Source organism: Euprymna scolopes, chromosome 27, assembly GCF_053919585.1.
Source record: "Euprymna scolopes isolate OS-2025 chromosome 27, ASM5391958v1, whole genome shotgun sequence".
NCBI lineage: Eukaryota > Metazoa > Mollusca > Cephalopoda > Sepiida > Sepiolidae > Euprymna > Euprymna scolopes.
Genome location: NC_136508.1, coordinates 87,506,915 through 87,528,146, shown reverse-complemented (window position 1 = coordinate 87,528,146; position 21,232 = coordinate 87,506,915). Strand labels below are relative to the sequence as shown.

At 25.9% G+C, this 21,232-nt stretch overlaps 1 protein-coding gene across 4 annotated transcripts in view; it reads left to right on the top strand.

Annotated features, from left to right (window-relative positions):
• The window catches only part of LOC145248967 (uncharacterized), a 133,949-nt gene that overhangs the window by 83,163 nt on the left and 29,554 nt on the right, over window positions 1–21,232 (top strand). For all 4 annotated transcript variants that reach the window (XM_080110775.1, XM_080110773.1, XM_080110776.1 and 1 more), the window contains one exon: window positions 11,275–11,423. In XM_080110775.1, the coding sequence (XP_079966901.1) occupies window positions 11,275–11,423 (149 nt within the window). The remainder of the gene's footprint in view (window positions 1–11,274; window positions 11,424–21,232) is intronic.

Genomic DNA, 21,232 nt, shown 5'->3' with positions numbered 1-21,232 from the left:
TTCAATCTACATCTATCCTAAATACAAACTAAATAAAACTGAAATTAAAACCTGATACTACAACTCCTTACCACTTTCATTTTAATGGGGACTTCAATGTTCACAACAAAATGTGGGGATGCAAAAATATCAATCACTCTGGAAAAATTATTGAGTCACTGCTAGAATCTCCTAAAATATGTGAGTGACAAAATACTGCTAACTTGGCACAGGAACAACAGCCTCTAACTCTATGCTCTCCAACAATCTTTATGGACTTTCAGTGGAAGGTATATAATGACCGTGTGGTAGTGACCACTTCCCAATTATTCTCAAAACTGAGAAATCTGCAACAGAAGAAATAAAGCCAAAATGGCAGATCCATAAAGGTAATTGGAATAAATTTCACAAACTTTGCTCAACATTAATCAACCAAGAAATCATTAACAAACCAGATTCAATGTTAGCTTTCACCAATATATTAAATGAAATGGAAACTAAAACAATCCCGATGTTTTCTATTAAACCATACCCAAATTAATACCATGGGTCATTTGGGTGTTTCTTCAGTTTTCATCACATAGCATTGGGGCATTTGCATCATTTCTTCAGTTTTGATCACATAGCAGTGTCATTTGGGGTTTTCTCACACAGAAGTGGGCAATTTGGGAATTTCTTCAGTTTTGATCACATAGAAGTGGGTGATTTGGGTGTTTCTCCAGTTCTGAGCATATAGCATTGGGTGATTTGGGTGTTTCTTCAGTTTCGATCACATAGCATTGGGTGATTTGGGTGTTTCTTCAGTTTCGATCACATAGCAGTCGGTGATTTTGGTTTTTCTTCAGTTCAGAGCATATAGCAGTGAGTAATTTGGGTGTTTCTTAAGTTCTGAACACATAGCAGTGGTTTATTTGGGTGTTTCTTCAGTTTTGATCACATATCAGTGGGTGATTTGGGTGTTTCTTCAGTCCAGAGCATATAGCAGTGAGTAATTTGGGTGTTTTTTCAGTTCTGAACATATAGCAGTGGGTGATTTGATGTTTCTTCAGTTTTGATCACATAGCATTGGGTTATTTGTGTGTTTCTTCAGTTTTGATCACATAGAATTGGGTTATTTCGGTGTTTCTTCAGTTTTTATCACATAGCAGTGGGCGATTTGGGTGTTTCTTCAGTTTTGATCAAATAGCAGGGAGTTATTTTGTTGTTTCTTCAGTTTTGATCACATAGCATTGGGTGATTTGGGTGTTTCTCCAGTTTTGTTCACATAGCAGTGGGTGATTTGGGTATTTCTCCAGTTTTAATCACATAGCAGTGGGTGATTTGGGTGTTTCTTCAGTTTTGATCTCATAGCAGTGGGTGATTTGGGTGTTTTTTCAGTTTTGATCACAAAGCAGTGGGTGATTTGGGTGTTTCTTTAGTTCTGAACATATAGCAGTGGGTGATTTGATGTTTCTGCAGTTTTGCTCACATAGCAGTGGATGATTTGATTTTTTTCTTCAGATTTGATCAAATGGCAGTATGTGATGTGGATGTTTGTTCAGTTTTGATCAAATAGAAGTGGGTGATTAGAGTGTTTCTTCAGTTTTGAGCACATAGCAGTTGGTGATTTAGACGTTTCTTCAGTTCTGATCACATCACAGTGGGTGATTTGGGTGTTTCTTCAGTTTTTATGAAATAGCAGTGGGTGATTTGTGGTTTGTGAGTCATTTTGGTGTTTCTTCAGTTCTGAGCATATCGCAGTGGGTGATTTGGATGTTCTTCAGTTTTGATCATATAGCAGTGAGTTATTTGGATGTTTCTTACGTTTTTATAGCATACCAGTTGGTGATTTGGGTGTTTCTTCAGTTTTCAGCATATAGCAGTGGGTTATCTGGGTGTTTCTTCAGTTTTCTGCATATAGCCGTGGGTTATTGTGGTGTTTCTTCTGTTTTGGTCACACAGTACTGGGTCGTTTAAGTGTTTCCTCAGTATTTAGCACATAGTAGTGGGTGATTTTGGTGTTTGTTCAGTGACAAGCACATAGCAGTGGGTGATTTGGGTGTTTCTTCAGCTTTGATCACATTGCAGTGTAGGATTTAGGTGTGTCATGTAGTCGTGGGTTATTTCGATCTTTCTTCAGTTTTGATTTGATTTGGGTATTTTCTTCAGTTTTGAGTACAAAGCAGTTGGTGATTTGAGTTTTTGATCACATATCAGTGGGTGATTTGTATGTTTTTTCAGTTTTGATCACATATCAGTGGGTGATTTGTATGTTTCTTCAGTTTTGATCACATAGCAGTGGGTGAGTTGTATGTTTATTCAGTTCTTAGCATATAGCAGTTGGTGATTTGATCAAATGGCAGTATGTGATTTTGGTGTTTCTTCAGTTTTGATTACACAGCAGTGGGTGATTTGGATGTTTCTTTAGTTTTGATCACATAGGAGTGGGTGTTTTTTTTTTCTAACGATTTGATCAAATAGCAGTGAGGGATTTGGGTTCTTCTTCAGTTTTTATCAAATATCACTTTGTGATTTGGGGTTTTCTTCAGTTTTGATCATATAGCAGTAGGTGATTTGGATGGTCCTTCAGTTTTGATCACGTAGCAGTGGGTGATGTGGTTTTTTTCTTTAGATCTGATCAAATAGCAGTATGTGATTTGGATGTTTGTTCAGTTTTGATCAAATTGCAGTGGGTTATTTGGGCGTTTCTTCAGTTTTGAGCACAAAGCAGTGGGTGATATGATGTTTCTTCAGTTTTGGTGACATACCGGTGGGTGATTTGGGTGTTTCTTCAGTTTTGAGCGCAAAGCAGTCGGTGATTTTTATGTTTCTTCAGTTTTGATCACATAGCAGTGGGTGATTTTGGTGTTTCTTTATTTTTGATCAAATAGCACTTGTTGATTTGGGTGTTTCTCCAGTTTTGATCACATAGCAGTGGGTGATTGCGGTATTGATCACAGTGGTGGGTCATTTTGGTGATTCTTAAGCATAGATCAGAAAGCAGTGGGTGATTTGGTTGTTTTTTCAGTTTTGATCACATAGAAGAAGGTGATTTGGGTGTTTCTTGAGTTTTGATCACATAGCAGTGGGGGTATTTGGGTTTTTTCTTCAGTTTTGATCAGTTAGAAGAGGAAGTAGTTTTTTTCTTATCTTATAAAACACTGAAATTCCGTACGGTTTCATGGCATAAATTTGGAAGCAAAAACATGCAAATTTTACCCCCCCTCTAAAATCCAAACAGTAAGATTTAGGACCAAATAATTTGGCAAATTTTCCTAACTCATGAAGGGGAATATTTTTGCCAAATTTCAAGTAATTCGGAGTCGGTGGGTGTAATGGCCTGGTGAATTGACATGGAATGATCCAGTGGGTAATTTGGCTGTTTCTTCAGTTTTGATCACATAGCAGTGGGTGATTGGGGTGTTTATTCAGTTTTGATCACATAACAGTGGGTGATTGGGGTGTTCCTTCAGTTTTGGCTACATAGCAGTGGGAGATTTGGATATTTCTTCAGTTTTGATCAAATAGCAGTTGGAGATTTTGATGTTTCTTAAATTTTGGTCACATAGCAGTGGGGGATTTGTGTGTTTCTTCAGTTTTGATCACATCACGGTGGATGATTTGGGGGTTTCTTCAGTTTTGATCACATAGCAGTGCGTCATGTCGGTGTTTCTTCAGTTTTAATCATATAGCAGTGGGTGGTTTGAATGTTTCGTCAGTTTGGATCACATAGCAGTGGGTGATTCGGTTGTTTCGTCAGTTTTGATCACATAGCATTGGGTTATTTGGATGATTTTTCAGTTTTCATCACATAGCAGTTGGTCATGTTGGTGATTCTTCAGTTTTGATCACATTGCAGTGGGCCATTCGGGTCATTTCTTCAATTTGGATCACGTAGTTGTGGGTGATTTGGGTGTTTTTTCAGTTTTGATCACATAGCAGTTGGTCATTTTGGTGATTCTTTAGTTTTGATCACAAAGCAGTGGGTCATTTCTTCATTTTTTATCACATAGCAGTGGGTGATTGTGATGTTTCTTCAGTTTTGATCACATGGCAGGTAGTCATTTGGTTATTTCTGTTTTATTTGTATTCAGTTTAGTACTATCTTTCCGTTCCTCTTATGTTTTTTTTATTTTTGATTGTCGATTGATGTTCATGTTATTTGTTTTTGTGCATGTGTTCCATTCTTCTTCCACTTGTTTTCCAGATATTCCTTAATTTTTATTTATTTTACAAATATGTGGTTTATTCCAAAGATTAATTTCTGGCAATTATAATTTAAATAGTTTCAGGCACATGGCTTACATGTATATAGGGTAATCCAAAGGTCCAATTTTCAAAAACTCTATGGATTGGATTAAGCTGTATTTCGGCAATAACATTTATTTAAAATCGTCTTGTTATCTCTGGTTTATCAGTGTACACAGGATTTTACAAACCCATAAAGAATATATTCTAATGGGGTTAGATGGCACAAATGAAGTGGTCAGTTGGTAGGTCCGTTTTGTGCAATTATTCATTCATCTAATGTTTCTCTCAGTAAATTGATTGTATCATTTGCAATTTGCAAACACTGTTCGTGTGTTAGTCTTTTAATGATCAATTGCCAAACCAAGCTGAACTCCAAATAACCAACAGTTACCAAATCAACAATTAAGAAAAATAGTTGTCAATTTAAATTTAAAAAAAAAGAAAAAACTCTCTCTCTCTTTCTCTCTCTCATATATATATAAGGTATTCAGAATACATTTGATATTTTTTTATATTTTTTCATTTCAAAATCATTTGAAATATTTAATTACATTAAAATGCAACAGATAGCTCTTTTTGTGTGTTATTGGTTAGTTTTCAAGCTTCTAATTTTATGTTGACATGCAAGAAATCTCTGAAACGAATGCTCTATGGTGCAACCAGGAAACAGTCCTTGAATAAATGTTTGGTTATGCCTCTTGAAACTTCCAAGGTATTCTCTGCTAGTTTGAATTCCAAAAAATTCTATGGAAATTCGTTTTGCTGATGTTGCTGCAGAGTTGATTAATAAAAAAGATTAATAGTGAAAATCTAGAACACTCTTAAATAAACATATTATTTTGGAAATGCTATACTGTATTTCTACTATGTAAAGTGTTTTAATTGGTGGCTAACGTCAACAATCTAAGCGGCAACAATTTTGTTTAATATTAAAAGCATCTTCAAAAGAATAATTGGTTTCAGATCGTTTTTTTTGTATGGAATTGTCTATATTCTATAATTCTTTTTGTATGGAATTGTCAATATTCTATAATTCTTTTTGTATGGAATTGTTTATATTCTATAATTCATTTTGTATGGAATTGTTTATATTCTATAATTCTTTTTGTATGGAATTGTCTATATTCTATAATTCTTTTTGTATGGAATTGTCTATATTCTTTAATTCATTTTGTATGTAATTGTCTGTATTCTATAATTCTTTTTGTATGGAATTGTCTATATTCCATAATTCTTTTTGTATGGAATTGTCTATATTCTATAATCCTTTTGTATGGAATTGTTTATATTCTATAATTCTTTTTGTATGGAATTGTCTATATTCTATAATTCTTTTTGTATGGAATTGTCTATATTCTATAATTCTTTTTGTATTGAATTGTCTATATTCTATAATTCTTTTTGTATGGAATTGTCTATATTCTATAATTCTTTTTGTATGTAATTGTCTATATTCTATAATTCTTTTTGTATGGAATTGTTTATATTCTATAATTCTTTTTGTATGGAATTGTTTATATTCTATAATTCTTTTTGTATGTAATTGTCTATATTCTATAATTCTTTTTGTATGGAATTGTTTATATTCTATAATTCTTTTTGTATGTAATTGTCTATATTCTATAATTCTTTTTGTATCGAATTGTTTATATTCAATAATTCTTGTTGTATGTAATTGTCTATATTCTATAATTCTTTTTGTATAGAATTGCTTATATTCTATAATTCTTTTTGTATCGAATTGTCTATATTCTATAATTCTTTTTGTATGGAACTGTTTATATTCTATAATTCTTTTTGTATGTAATTGTCTATATTCTATAATTTTTTTTGTATAGAATTGTTTATATTCTATAATTCTTTTCGTATGTAATTGTCTATATTCTATAATTCTTTTTGTATGGAATTGTCTGTATTCTATAATTCTTTTTGTATGTAATTGTCTATATTCTACAATTCTTTTTGGATGTAATTGTTTATATTCTATAAGTCTTTTTGTATGTAATTGTCTATATTCTATAATTCTTTTTGTATGGAATTGTTTATATTCTATAATTCTTTTTGTATGGAATTGTTTATATTCTATAATTCTTTTTGTATGTAATTGTCTATATTCTATAATTCTTTTTGTATGTAATTGTCTATATTCTATAATTCTTTTTGTATGGAATTGTCTATATTCTATAATTCTTTTTGTATGGAATTGTCTATATTCTATAATTCTGTTAGTATTAAATTGTCTATATTCTATAATTCTTTTTGTATGGAATTGTTTATATTCTATAATTCTTTTTGTATGGAATTGTCTGTATTCTATAATTCTTTTTGTATGTAATTGTCTATATTCTATAATTCTTTTTGTATGGAATTGTTTATCTTCTATAATTCTTTTTGTATGGAATTGTTTATATTCTATAATTCTTTTTGTATGGAATTGTTTATATTCTATAATTCTTTTTGTATGGAATTGTTTATATTCTATAATTCTTTTTGTATGGAATTGTTTATTTTCTATAATTCTTTTTATATGGAATTGTTTATATTCTATAATTCTTTTTGTATGGAATTGTCTATATTCTATAATTCCTTTTGTTATTGAATTGTCTGTATTCTATAATTCTTTTTGTATGGAATTGTCTATATTCTATTATTCTTTTTGTATGGAATTGTTTATATTCTATAATTCTTTTTGTATGGAATTGTCTATATTCTATAATTGTTTTTGTATTGAATTGTTTATATTCTATAATTCTTTTTGTATGGAATTGTCTATATTCTATAATTCTTTTTGTATGGAATTGTTTATATTCTATAATTCTTTTTGTATGGAATTGTCTATATTCTATAATTCTTTTTGTATGGAGTTGTTTATATTCTATAATTCTTTTTGTATGGAATTGTCTATATTCTATAATTGTTTTTGTATTGAATTGTTTATATTCTATAATTCTTTTTGTATGGAATTGTCTATATTCTATAATTCTTTTTGTATGGAATTATTTATATTCTATAATTCTTTTTGTATGTAATTGTCTTTATTCTCTAATTCTTTTTGTATGGAATTGTTTATATTCTATAATTCTTTTTGTATGTTATTGTCTATATTCTATAATTCTTTTTGTATGGAATTGTTTATATTCTATAATTCTTTTTGTATTTAATTGTCTATATTCTATAATTCATTTTGTATGGAATTGTTTATATTCTATAATTCTTTTTGTATGTAATTGTCAATATTCTATAATTCTTTTTGTATGGAATTGTTTATATTCTATAATTCTTTTTGTATGTAATTGTCTGTATTCTATAATTCTTTTTGTATGGAATTGTTTATATTCTATAATTCATTTTGTATGGAATTCTGTATATTCTATAATTCTCTTTGTATGGAATTGTTTATATTCTATAATTCTTTTTGTATGGAATTGTCTATATTCTATAATTCTTTTTGTATGGAATTGTCTATATTCTATAATTCTTTTTGTATGTAATTGTCTATATTCTATAATTCTTTTTGTATGGAATTGTTTATATTCTATAATTCTTTTTGTATGGAATTGTTTATATTCTATAATTCTTTTTGTATGGAATTGTTTATATTCTATAATTCTTTTTGTATGGAATTGTTTATATTCTATAATTCTTTTTGTAATGAATTGTTTATATTCTATAATTCGTTTTGTATAGAATTGTTTATATTCTATAATTCTTTTTGTATTGAGTTGTTTATATTCTATAATTCTTTTTGTATGGAATTATCTATATTCTATAATTCTTTTTGTATGAAATTGTTTATATTCTATAATTCTTTTTGTATGTAATTGTCTATATTCTCTTATTCTTTTTGTAGTGAATTGTTTATATTCTATAATTCTTTTTGTATGGAATTGTTTATATTCTATAATTCTTTTTGTATGGAATTGTCTATATTCTATAATTCCTTTTGTTATTGAATTGTCTGTATTCTATAATTCTTTTTGTATGGAATTGTCTATATTCTATTATTCTTTTTGTATGGAATTGTTTATATTCTATAATTCTTTTTGTATGGAATTGTCTATATTCTATAATTGTTTTTGTATTGAATTGTTTATATTCTATAATTCTTTTTGTATGGAATTGTCTATATTCTATAATTCTTTTTGTATGGAATTGTTTATATTCTATAATTCTTTTTGTATGGAATTGTCTATATTCTATAATTCTTTTTGTATGGAGTTGTTTATATTCTATAATTCTTTTTGTATGGAATTGTCTATATTCTATAATTGTTTTTGTATTGAATTGTTTATATTCTATAATTCTTTTTGTATGGAATTGTCTATATTCTATAATTCTTTTTGTATGGAGTTGTTTATATTCTATAATTCTTTTTGTATGGAATTGTCTATATTCTATAATTCTTTTTGTATGGAATTATTTATATTCTATAATTCTTTTTGTATGTAATTGTCTTTATTCTCTAATTCTTTTTGTATGGAATTGTTTATATTCTATAATTCTTTTTGTATGTTATTGTCTATATTCTATAATTCTTTTTGTATGGAATTGTTTATATTCTATAATTCTTTTTGTATTTAATTGTCTATATTCTATAATTCATTTTGTATGGAATTGTTTATATTCTATAATTCTTTTTGTATGTAATTGTCAATATTCTATAATTCTTTTTGTATGGAATTGTTTATATTCTATAATTCTTTTTGTATGTAATTGTCTGTATTCTATAATTCTTTTTGTATGGAATTGTTTATATTCTATAATTCATTTTGTATGGAATTCTGTATATTCTATAATTCTCTTTGTATGGAATTGTCTATATTCTATAATTCTTTTTGTATGGAATTGTCTATATTCTATAATTCTTTTTGTATGGAATTGTCTATATTCTATAATTCTTTTTGTATGTAATTGTCTATATTCTATAATTCTTTTTGTATGGAATTGTTTATATTCTATAATTCTTTTTGTATGGAATTGTTTATATTCTATAATTTTTTTTGTATGGAATTGTTTATATTCTATAATTCTTTTTGTATGGAATTGTTTATATTCTATAATTCTTTTTGTAATGAATTGTTTATATTCTATAATTCTTTTTGTATAGAATTGTTTATATTCTATAATTCTTTTTGTATTGAGTTGTTTATATTCTATAATTCTTTTTGTATGGAATTATCTATATTCTATAATTCTTTTTGTATGAAATTGTTTATATTCTATAATTCTTTTTGTATGTAATTGTCTATATTCTCTTATTCTTTTTGTAGTGAATTGTTTATATTCTATAATTCTTTTTGTATGGAATTGTTTATATTCTATAATTCTTTTTGTATGGAATTTTCTATATTCTATAATTCTTTTTGTATGGAATTGTCTATATTCTATAATTCTTTTTGTATGGAATTGTCTATATTCTATAATTCTTTTTGTATGGAATTGTTTATATTCTATAATTCTTTTTGTATGTAATTGTCTATATTCTATAATTCTTTTTGTATGGAATTGTTTATATTCTATAATTCTTTTTGTATGTAATTGTCTATATTCTATAATTCTTTTTGTATGGAATTGTTTATATTCTATAATTCATTTTGTATGGAATTGTCTATATTCTATAATTCTTTTTGTATGGAATTGTCTATATTCTATAATTCTTTTTGTATGGAATTGTTTATATTCTATAATTTTTTTGTATGGAATTGTCTATATTCTATAATTCTTTTTGTATGGAATTGTCTGTATTCTATAATTCGTTTTGTATGTAATTGTCTATATTCTATAATTCTTTTTTTATGGAATTGTCTATATTCTATAATTCTTTTTGTATGCAATTTTTTATATTCTATAATTCTTTTTGTATGGAATTGTCTATATTCTATAATTCTTTGTGTATGGAATTGTCTATATTCTATAATTCTTTTTGTATGGAATTGTTTATATTATATAATTCTTTTTGTATGTAATTGTCTATATTCTATAATTCTTTTTGTATGGAATTGTTTATATTCTATAATTCTTTTTGTATGGAATTGTTTATATTCTATAATTCTTTTTGTGTGGAATTGTCTATATTCTATAATTCTTTTTGTATGTAATTGTCTATATTCTATAATTCTTTTTGTATGGAATTGTCTATATTCTATAATTCTTTTTGTATGGAATTGTTTATATTCTATAATTCTTTTTGTTTGTTATTGTCTATATTCTATAATTATTTTTGTAGTGAATTGTCTATATTCTATAATTCTTTTTGTATGTAATTGTCTATATTCTATAATTCTTTTTGTATGGAATTGTTTATATTCTATAATTCTTTTTGTATGGAATTGTCTATATTCTATAATTCTTTTTGTATGGAATTGTTTATATTTTATAATTCTTTTTGTATGTAATTGTCTATATTCTATAATTCTTTTTGTATGGAATTTTTTATATTCTATAATTCTTTTTGTATGTAATTGTCTATATTCTATAATTCTTTTTGTATGCAATTTTTTATATTCTATAATTCTTTTTGTATGGAATTGTCTATATGCTATAATTCTTTTTGTATGAAATTGTCTATATTCTATAATTCTTTTTGTATGGAATTGTTTATATTCTATAATTCTTTTTGTATGTAATTGTCTATATTCTATAATTCTTTTTGTATGGAATTGTTTATATTCTATAATTCTTTTTGTTTGTTATAGTCTATATTCTATAATTCTTTTTGTATGTAATTGTCTATATTCTATAATTCTTTTCGTATGGAATTGTTTATATTCTATAATTCTTTTCGTATGGAATTGTTTATATTCTATAATTCTTTTTGTATGGAATTGTTTATATTCTATAATTCTTTTTGTATGGAATTGTCTATATTCTATAATTCTTTTTATATGGAATTGTCTATATTCTATAATTCTTTTTGTATGGAATTGTCTATATTCTATAATTCTTTTTGTATGGAATTGTCTATATTCTATAATTCTTCTCCCATTGTTTTCACAGTAAACAAGATACAATTTGTTTTATTGCAGTTATATATTTAGTTGTCATCTTTTTTGATTATATCCACAGGAAATTAATTACTTTAATGCAGATGCTTGAAGAGAAATGTAGCAAGATCAATGTTCCAGTGCCTTTTCTGTGTCCCTGTGGCACAAGTCCAACTGATCCACTGCGCAACAATTGTGCCAACAACTGCCCATTTTACAAAAATCCATCAGGTAAGAAAAAAAATCTTTATCCATTAGAAATTTCGATTCTTGTCCAGAATTCTCCCCATATAAAAAAACAAAAATAAAAAAATATCACAGTCCAAAAATTGATTATAAATCTTGAAAATTTTAATTGAGTTATTTCCTTTTTTCTTTTTTAAGATTATTTTCAAAATGGTGAACAAGACAGCCACTCTTCTGTTACTCATAAAATTTGATTTTCTTACTGAATGATCAATTAACTTGATTTTCAGAATATTATATAATCGTTTCACCAGTGTTACGCACATCATACAGATTTAAAAAAATGTTGTTTTTTAATATATGGGTAATTCTGGACAAGGACAAAAATTTCTGTGTATAAGCGTTTACCCAGAATCCTAAACTTCCACAAAAGGTCTCTAAACGCTTCTGGAAGTGAGATTAGCTAATGTATTTTTGACTTTTTTTTTGTCTTTATTTTAATATTACTAAACATGCACAATATATTCTTAGTTATTTTAATATAGTCATACTAACAGGATTCTGTAGAAATTCCACTATGCTTTCTATAGGCATTTGTATAATAATATTTCTTGTGAAATGAATGTCTATCAGTGTTAATACTATAAAAATGATGATTCTTCTTCTATGAAAATAATTTATTTGTATTTATTTCAGATTGTATCAATTTAAAACCAATATTCTTGCATTACTATCATAAAATAATTGTACTATTCTAACAATATTATATGATCTCTAAAGGGTTTAAATACTAAATTTTGCAGAATTAAAAAGCGATATATATATATATATATATATGTATGTAAAGAAATCCAATTTATATTCTGTAAATGAGGATTTACTTAAGTTTACAGAATTATTCAATTCGTAAACTTGAAAAAAATATTTCGAATATATATATATATATATATATATATATATATATATATATATATATAAGATTGTTGAATTTTTATTTATTTTATTTTTATGTTTTTATTAGCGATTCTGTACTAATTTCTTACTTTTCGCTCCCTGATCGCTTATTATAAGAAAGGAGTTATTAGCCGTTTGTTTATATTTTTTTCACCCACATTTTTTTGAACGTATTACTTTTTTATTTATTTTTTTTTTAAATATTATTTATCAATAATTATTACGAGCATAAAACTAAGTCATATATATATATATATATATATATATATATATATATATATATATATATATGATGAAAATAATGGAAATAGTATTCCGACAAAATAGAGAAAATAAAAAAGGAACAAACCGTATTATGTGTTCACCAACGTTTCGTCTTTATTTCGTCTTTATTTCACCCAGAGGAAGTCTCGAAATAAAGACGAAACGTTGGTGAACATATAATACGGTTTGTTCCTTTTTTATTTTCTCTCTCTCTCTATATATATATATGTATACATAGTATATATATATATATAGTATATACAGTGATGATCATATTTATTGGCACGGTAAAATAAAAGTTAAATTTTGTCTAATAAATTCTAAAAAAGGGATTAAATTAAAGAAAATAACAAAGTATATTATGTATTTTTAACTGGCCTTTCCGATGCAGCAATCGGATTTTAGAAAAAATAAATAACAAAGGAACAACAAACATAATTGCAAAAAACCCTTGTTCAAAATTATTGGCACGATTTATTTAATAATCAATTGTATAGCCTTTGGCCTTGATTACCTTCCTCAGTCGCTTTTCATAGTTTACAACCAAGTTGTTGCACTCTTCAGTAGTAAATTTAGCCCACTCTTCCTGACAATAATCCTCCAATTGAATAAGATTCTTAGGCTTCCTTTGCATTACCCTCAATTTTAATGTTCTCCATAAATTTTCAATTGGATTAAGGTCTGGGCTTTGTGATGGCCACTCCAAAACATTAATATGATTGTCCTCAAGCCATTTCTTAGTCAGTTTAGCCGAATGCTTTGGGTCATTATCTTGCATGAACCACCAACGACGACCAAGTGAGAGCTCTTTAGCAGAGTCTTTCAGGTTTTCATCCAATATTTTAACATAATCTTCCTTTTTTATGCTACCTGTGACCTTAACAAGTCGCCCTGGCAGCAAAGGATCCCCAAAACATCAAACTGCCTCCACTGTGCTTCACTGTGGGTATGGTGTTCTTAGGCAGGAAAGCTTCGCCAGATTTTCTGTGAATATAAGACACTTTATTATGGCCAAATAACTCTATTTTCGTTTCGTCAGTCCATAGAACACGTTTCCAGAATGCAACATCTTTATCAATATGACGTTTTGCAAAGGCTAGCCTTGCTTTCAGGTGCATAGGCTTCAATAAGGGAGTCTTTCTCGGACAACATGCTTTTAAACCAGCTCTCTTCAAAACTCTACCAACTGTATGTCGAGATACATTCACTCCAGAGGTGCTCTGTTCATCAACAATCTCCCCAACAGAGATCCTTGGGTTTTGTTTTACTTGTCGAACAATTTTCCGTTCATCTCTTGGGGAAAGAATCCTTTTTCTCCCTCTACCCTCTAAACTCATAACGTGGCCTTGCGATTTGAACTTGTTTATTATGGCTCTAACAGTGGATTTGGGAAGGTTTAGCTTCTTTGAAATCTTATCATAGCCCTCCCCATTGGTATGGCATGCTACAACAAGCTTCCTGACGTTTTCGCTGTGTTCCTTAGTTTTAACCATGGCGATTGAAAATTATAATTTAGTTACTTATAATAGTTTAAATAAATCGCTATCTAAAAATTATCTGAAAAAAATTATTCACTGAATTAGCGTTAAACAAGCATAATATGGCTATAAAAAAGTTCAGAAAGCACGTAAACCGGAAATTGATTGATATTATACTGATACTAAAAGAAAAACAAAGCCGTGCCAATAATTTTGAACAAGGGTTTTTTGCAATTATGTTTGTTGTTCCTTTGTTATTTATTTTTTCTAAAATCCGATTGCTGCATCGGAAAGGCCAGTTAAAAATACATAATATACTTTGTTATTTTCTTTAATTTAATCCCTTTTTTAGAATTTATTAGACAAAATTTAACTTTTATTTTACCATGCCAATAAATATGATCATCACTGTATATATAGTATATATATATATATATATATATATATATATATATATATATAGTTTATATATGTATATATAGTTTATATATGTATATATAGTTTATATATGTATATATAGTATATATATCTTTATATAGTATGTATATGAATATATAGTATATATATCTTTATATAGTATATATATGCATATATAGTATATATATGCATATATAGTATATATATATATATATATATATATATATATATATGTAGATATAGTATATATATATATATATATGTATATATAGTATATACCTGCCCTCTGATGAGAAGGAGAGTATTTCTTCGAAACTCCGCGGATTAAGGACTATCGACTTATCTTGTGCTTCCTTTTTTAAAATTAACTATGTTTTTAACTCTTTTTCAAGATGTCTTTTAACATGTTTTATTAATCATTTGTTCATATAGTATATACATATGTATATATGTATATATAGTATATATATATATGTATATATAGTATATATATATGTATATATAGTATATATATATGTATATATAGTATATATATATATGTATATATAGTATATATATATATATGTATATATAGTATATATATATATATGTATATATAGTATATATATGTATATATAGTATATACATGTATATATAGTATATATATATGTATATATAGTATATATATATATGTATATATAGTATATATATATGTATATATAGTATATATATATGTACATATAGTATATATATATATATGTATATATAGAATATATATATATAGTATATATGTATATATAGTATATATGTATATATAGTATATATTTTTTCATCAGTCCTGGACACGCTATAGTATATATATATGTATATATGGTATATATATATATGTATGTATAGAATATATATATATATATAGTATATATATATGTATGTATAGAATATATATATATAGTATATATATATGTATGTATAGAATATATATATATATATAGTATATATGTATATATAGTATATATATATGTATATATAGTGTATATATAGTATATATATGTAGTATATATGTATATATAGTATGTATATATATGTATATATATGTATATATATGTATATATTATATATGTATATATAGTATATATATGTATATATAGTATATATATATGTATATATAGTATATAGTGTATGTATAGTATGTATATATGTATATATAGTATATACATATCTGTATATATAGTATATACATGTTTATATAGTATATACATATGTCTATATAGTATCTATATGTATATATAGTATATATATAGTATATATATAGTATATGTATATATAGTATATATATGTATATATATAGTATATACATATATGTATATATAGTATATATATGTATATATTGTATATATAGTATATATATATGTATATATAGTATATATATGTATATATATGTATATATAGTATATATATGTATATATATGTATATATGGTATATATATGTATATATAGTATATATATGTATATATAGTATATATGTATATATAGTATATAAATATGCATATATAGTATATATATGTATATATAGTATATATATATGCATATATAGTATATATATGCATATATAGTATATATATGTATATATAGTATATATATATGCATATATAGTATATATATGCATATATAGTATATATATGCATATATAGTATATATATGTATATATAGTATATATATGTATATATAGTATATATATGTATATATAGTATATATATGTATATATAGTATATATATATGTATATATAGTATATATATATATATATAATATATATATGTATATATAGTATATATACATATATAATATATATATGTATTTATAGTATATATATGTATATAGTATATATATACATGTATATATATAGTATATATATGTATGTATAGTATATATATATAGTATATATATATGTATATATGTATATATATATATATATATATATATATATATATATATATATATATGAGCAAACATTTATCAAAACATGTTAAAAACACTTTGAAAAAGAGTTAAAAACATATTTAATATGAAAAGGAAATGTTTAATAAGTGGATAGTCCTTAATCCGCGGAGTTTGGGAGAAATAGTTTCCTTCTCATTAGATGGTAGGAATTAATAAAATGCGAGATCGGGTTTTGCATACAAAAGTATTTGATGAAACTACAAGTAAGTCAAATATCTTACTTGATTACAAAAAGTGAAACAGAGGGAATATGGTGAAGAAAAAGGTGATTACACGTGAATGGATAGTCTGGTGAAAGGTAATTGGTTCAAAATAATCCAAAAGCCGAAATCTATGGAATAATTCACAAATATGTACAAAGAAAAGAAAAGGGGAAAATTCCAATAATTTTTATTTTATATACATATATGTATATATAGTATATGCCACATCTGGGCAGGAGCAGCTAGAAAGAACTTGTCCTGCCTTGATAGAGTTCAAAATAAACTTCGTAGTCTCGTAGGAGATGTCCTTTTCTCTTCCCTGCAGCCTCTATCTCACAGAAGAGATGTTGCGAGCTTGTCTCTGATGTATCGTTATTTTCATGGAAAGTGTTCGACTGAGCTTCAGTCTATGGTCCCCCTCGCCAAACTTTCACAAGAAATACTCGTCTAGCTGAAAACACTATCAATAATCTCCCCACTTGTTATCTGTGCCTAAACCTAAACGTAGATTCCATGAACAAAGCTTCTTTCTTAGAACTGCACACCTGTGGAATTGTCTTCCGTTTTCCTGCTTTCCGGCTGACTACAATATGGTTGTCTTCAAGTCTAACGTAAACAAGTTCTTGATGAGCTGTTCCATATAATTTAACAAATTTACCGAATTTTCATTACTAATGATTACTTTATTTTTCAATTTCTACTGTACACTCTTTAACTCTTATCCTTGAGTGGCCTCTTGGCCTTAATAATGTGGTGATGCCTGTGTAAAAAGAAAATATATGTATATATAGTGTATCTGTATATATATATATATATATATATATATATATATGTGTATATATATATGTGTGTTTATATATAGTATATGTATACATAGTATGTATATATAGTATATATATATATGTATATATAGTATATATATGTATATATAGTATATATATGTATATATAGTATATATATGTGTATATAGTATATATATGTATATATAGTATATATATATGTGTATATAGTATATATATGTATATATAGTATATATATATGTGTGTATATAGTATATATATGTATATATAGTATATATATATGTATATATAGTATATATATATATGTATATATAGTATATATATCTATATATAGTATATATATGTATATATATATATATGTACATATAGTATATGTACATATAGTATATATATGCATATATAGTATATATATAGCATATATATATATATATATATATATATATATATATATATATATATATATATAAGAATGCTATTTTAAAATAGGAAATAAAATATTACTCCAAACGATACGTATCCCAATGGGATTGGATCCTACACCATTTTGGGCAAATTTGTATTTACATAGACTCGAGTATATATATGTCATCACTATTAAAAACAGATATATCTTAAACATATAACTTTCATGGATGTAGGAGATTTATAGATGACCTTATATGTATAAACCATAATGATGAATTCGAAAAAAATAAACATCTTATATATCCAAACGAATTAAAATTGAACTGTGAACATAGAAGACAACAGGCTACATTTCTGGATTTAGATATAAAAATTGAGGATGGGATTTTTCTTTATAAAATATTTGATAAAAGAAACGTTTTCCCCTTTAAAATAGTACGTATGCCCCATAAAGATAGCACCTGCCCTGTTGTTATGTTTTATGGAACCATTATATCAGAGTTTTTGAGAATAGCTCGCGTTACTTTAAAACTAACAGACTTTATACCACCAGTTTCTAGTTTAGTAATAAGGATGATAAAACAAGGTGGGGATAAAAATAAAATATTTAAACAGTTAAAAACCATTTGTTCGTTATCCTGATGCTTTTGAATCGTTTAAGATAAACCAGACTATATTAATAAAGGAAATCCAAAACTATATTAGCAATGTATAAAATGTATTTATAATTACATATAATAAATTTATATAAAAAAAAATATATATATATATATATATGTAAAAATATTTTTAACCTTTATATATCTAATTTTAAATAAGAATGTAAATATACTAAATACTAATCATAGTGGGGGTGATAAGTAGTTAAATGGATTAATCCTAATCTTATAAATACAAGACTGATAAATTAAAAAATGTATCCATTTTAAATGTGGAAATTGATGAATCGCACAGGTAAGAAATTCATTTTTATAGTATGAAAAGTTTAGTAATTGCAATTAAGAATAGGAAATTGGATCAAATGTTTGTAACATGTCTTCTTCCTAAGATTAAGGGTGGTAGTGTTTGATCAACACTGCTGGGGAGCCATGATGTAATATACTGTTTTGTTTTTAAATCCCCAAAACAGTGTTTCATGGTAAACAACTGGTGATCCCTTGAAAAATGAATTATTGGTATTATAGTAAATTCGAGAGCGAGTAGATGCAATGATTGCAAGTGATTAAATGACTTACTGACTAGATGGTTTTCTAACGAATGATAAAATTTTTTTTTTGTATAGTTTTAAAGGTTAAAAACTTCAAAGACTATATATAGAGTATATATATATATATATATATATATATATATATATATATATATATATATATATGAGAGAGAGAGAATATATATATATGTATATATGAAAAGTCTAGATATAGAGTATATATATATTTATATATACATATATATATATATATATATATATAGAGAGAGAGAGAGAGACAGACAGAGAAAAGTCTAGATATAGTATATATATATATATATATATATATATATATATATATATAAAGAGAGAGAGAGAGAGAGAGTATATATATAGATTATATATATGTATAGTATATATATATATATATATATATATATATATATAGAGTATATATATGTATATACATAGAGAGAGAGTATATATATATATATATAGAGTATATATATATTATATATATAGAGAGAGTATATATATATATATAGTATATATATATAGATTATATATATGTGTATATATATGTATATATATAGTGCATATATATATAGTATATATATATATATATATTATCTATAATATAAAGCTGAACGTGTTTCTGGTCACGAATAGGCTCCTATATGGTTGACTATTTTAAAAAACTGATTACATATAATGATAGATGCATCGAGGATAAGGAAGGGGTATGTTTGATCTGGCAGAACGGTTGTTCATAAAAATTGTGGGGTCTGCGTTCGCGCCTGTACTCCATGGAAACAAGGCACAAACTTTAACAAAGACTGTTCATATCTATTTGCCTAAGTATACTTTCATAATTATGTTTCAGTTTGAAGAAATATGGTATAATAAAATTATTGGGTGTTCTTTCGCTCCTGACCTCCATAGAATGTAAATATGTCACAAAGTTTAACAAGGTTTTTTGAAAGGGGTGAGGGTCCACAATAACACCTTAACTTTAATCTTAATTCATGTTAGCTTTTATTAATTTTTTTTAGGTGAATCATATTGTGTCGAATAAATACACTTCATAAATTCACGTTCTTATTAAAGTGAAAGCCCAAAAAAATTTTTTAAAAAGTCAGAACTTTAGACAATTCTTGACACAAATTTTGCATAACTCTGTTTTTTTCCTTCTCCACTTGCACGTGGCACTCTTTCGAAAATAGATAAATAGATAAATAATAAGAACGTTACTTGTTATCGTGTCAAAAGAAGGAAAAAATCCTGCTCACATGATAACGTGTCTTTTAAAAACATTACATAACCTTTTTATTTTTATTTATATATCTGTTTAAGCTTTTTTTTGTTAGTGTACTAGAAGGAATTCAGTTTGATTACAACCCTTTCTGCGTGTTCTCTACATCACAATAGTACAACCCTGAATCCGACGGCGCAATACTACACCGTTCAATACTATAAAACTGAAACAAAGCTGTTCTGCTTGAAAAGGGCGCCATTTTCTTCTTATTCATATTTATACCGATTCTTTGCTTTAAAAAACTAAAATAATTACGTCTTTACTTTTTTAACATCCCATTTTGCTGTTTCGGATTATTTTACTAAAGTAAGTAAAGCTTCATTATTTTTCAAAACTGTTTGCGTTTCTTTGTTTTTCGATATTTTGTCGATATTATTTAGTAAGAGTGTTTAGTAGAAAAGCCAACAAACGACTACCTGAAAAAATAAATATACAAGAAATAAATGTTACCATAGTCAATAAAAGTTCAGTTCATGTTTTTTTTTTTGTTTTGAAATAGTTTTAATGCTCATTACTTGAAATAATTTCAGCGAACCGAAATTAAAACGAAATTTTAGGCAATAACTACTTAAATGAATTTTTATATAAACTACACATGCCATAATCGAATATTCCTCAAGCACAAAATAACGGAAAACATTAAAATATGTTTATAAATATTCTTAACATTGACGGAACTCTCTTAAATTGTTAACACAGAATACTCAGGTGCCCCTCGTCAAATTGAAAACGAGGCTCTCCATTTCAAAGTCGCTGCCATTTTGATTTTTTTTTTAAACTGTCCATGAATTAAAAAAAAAATTTTTTTTTACAAACTACTTAAAAATACAAACCAATGAACTTTTCTACCATAA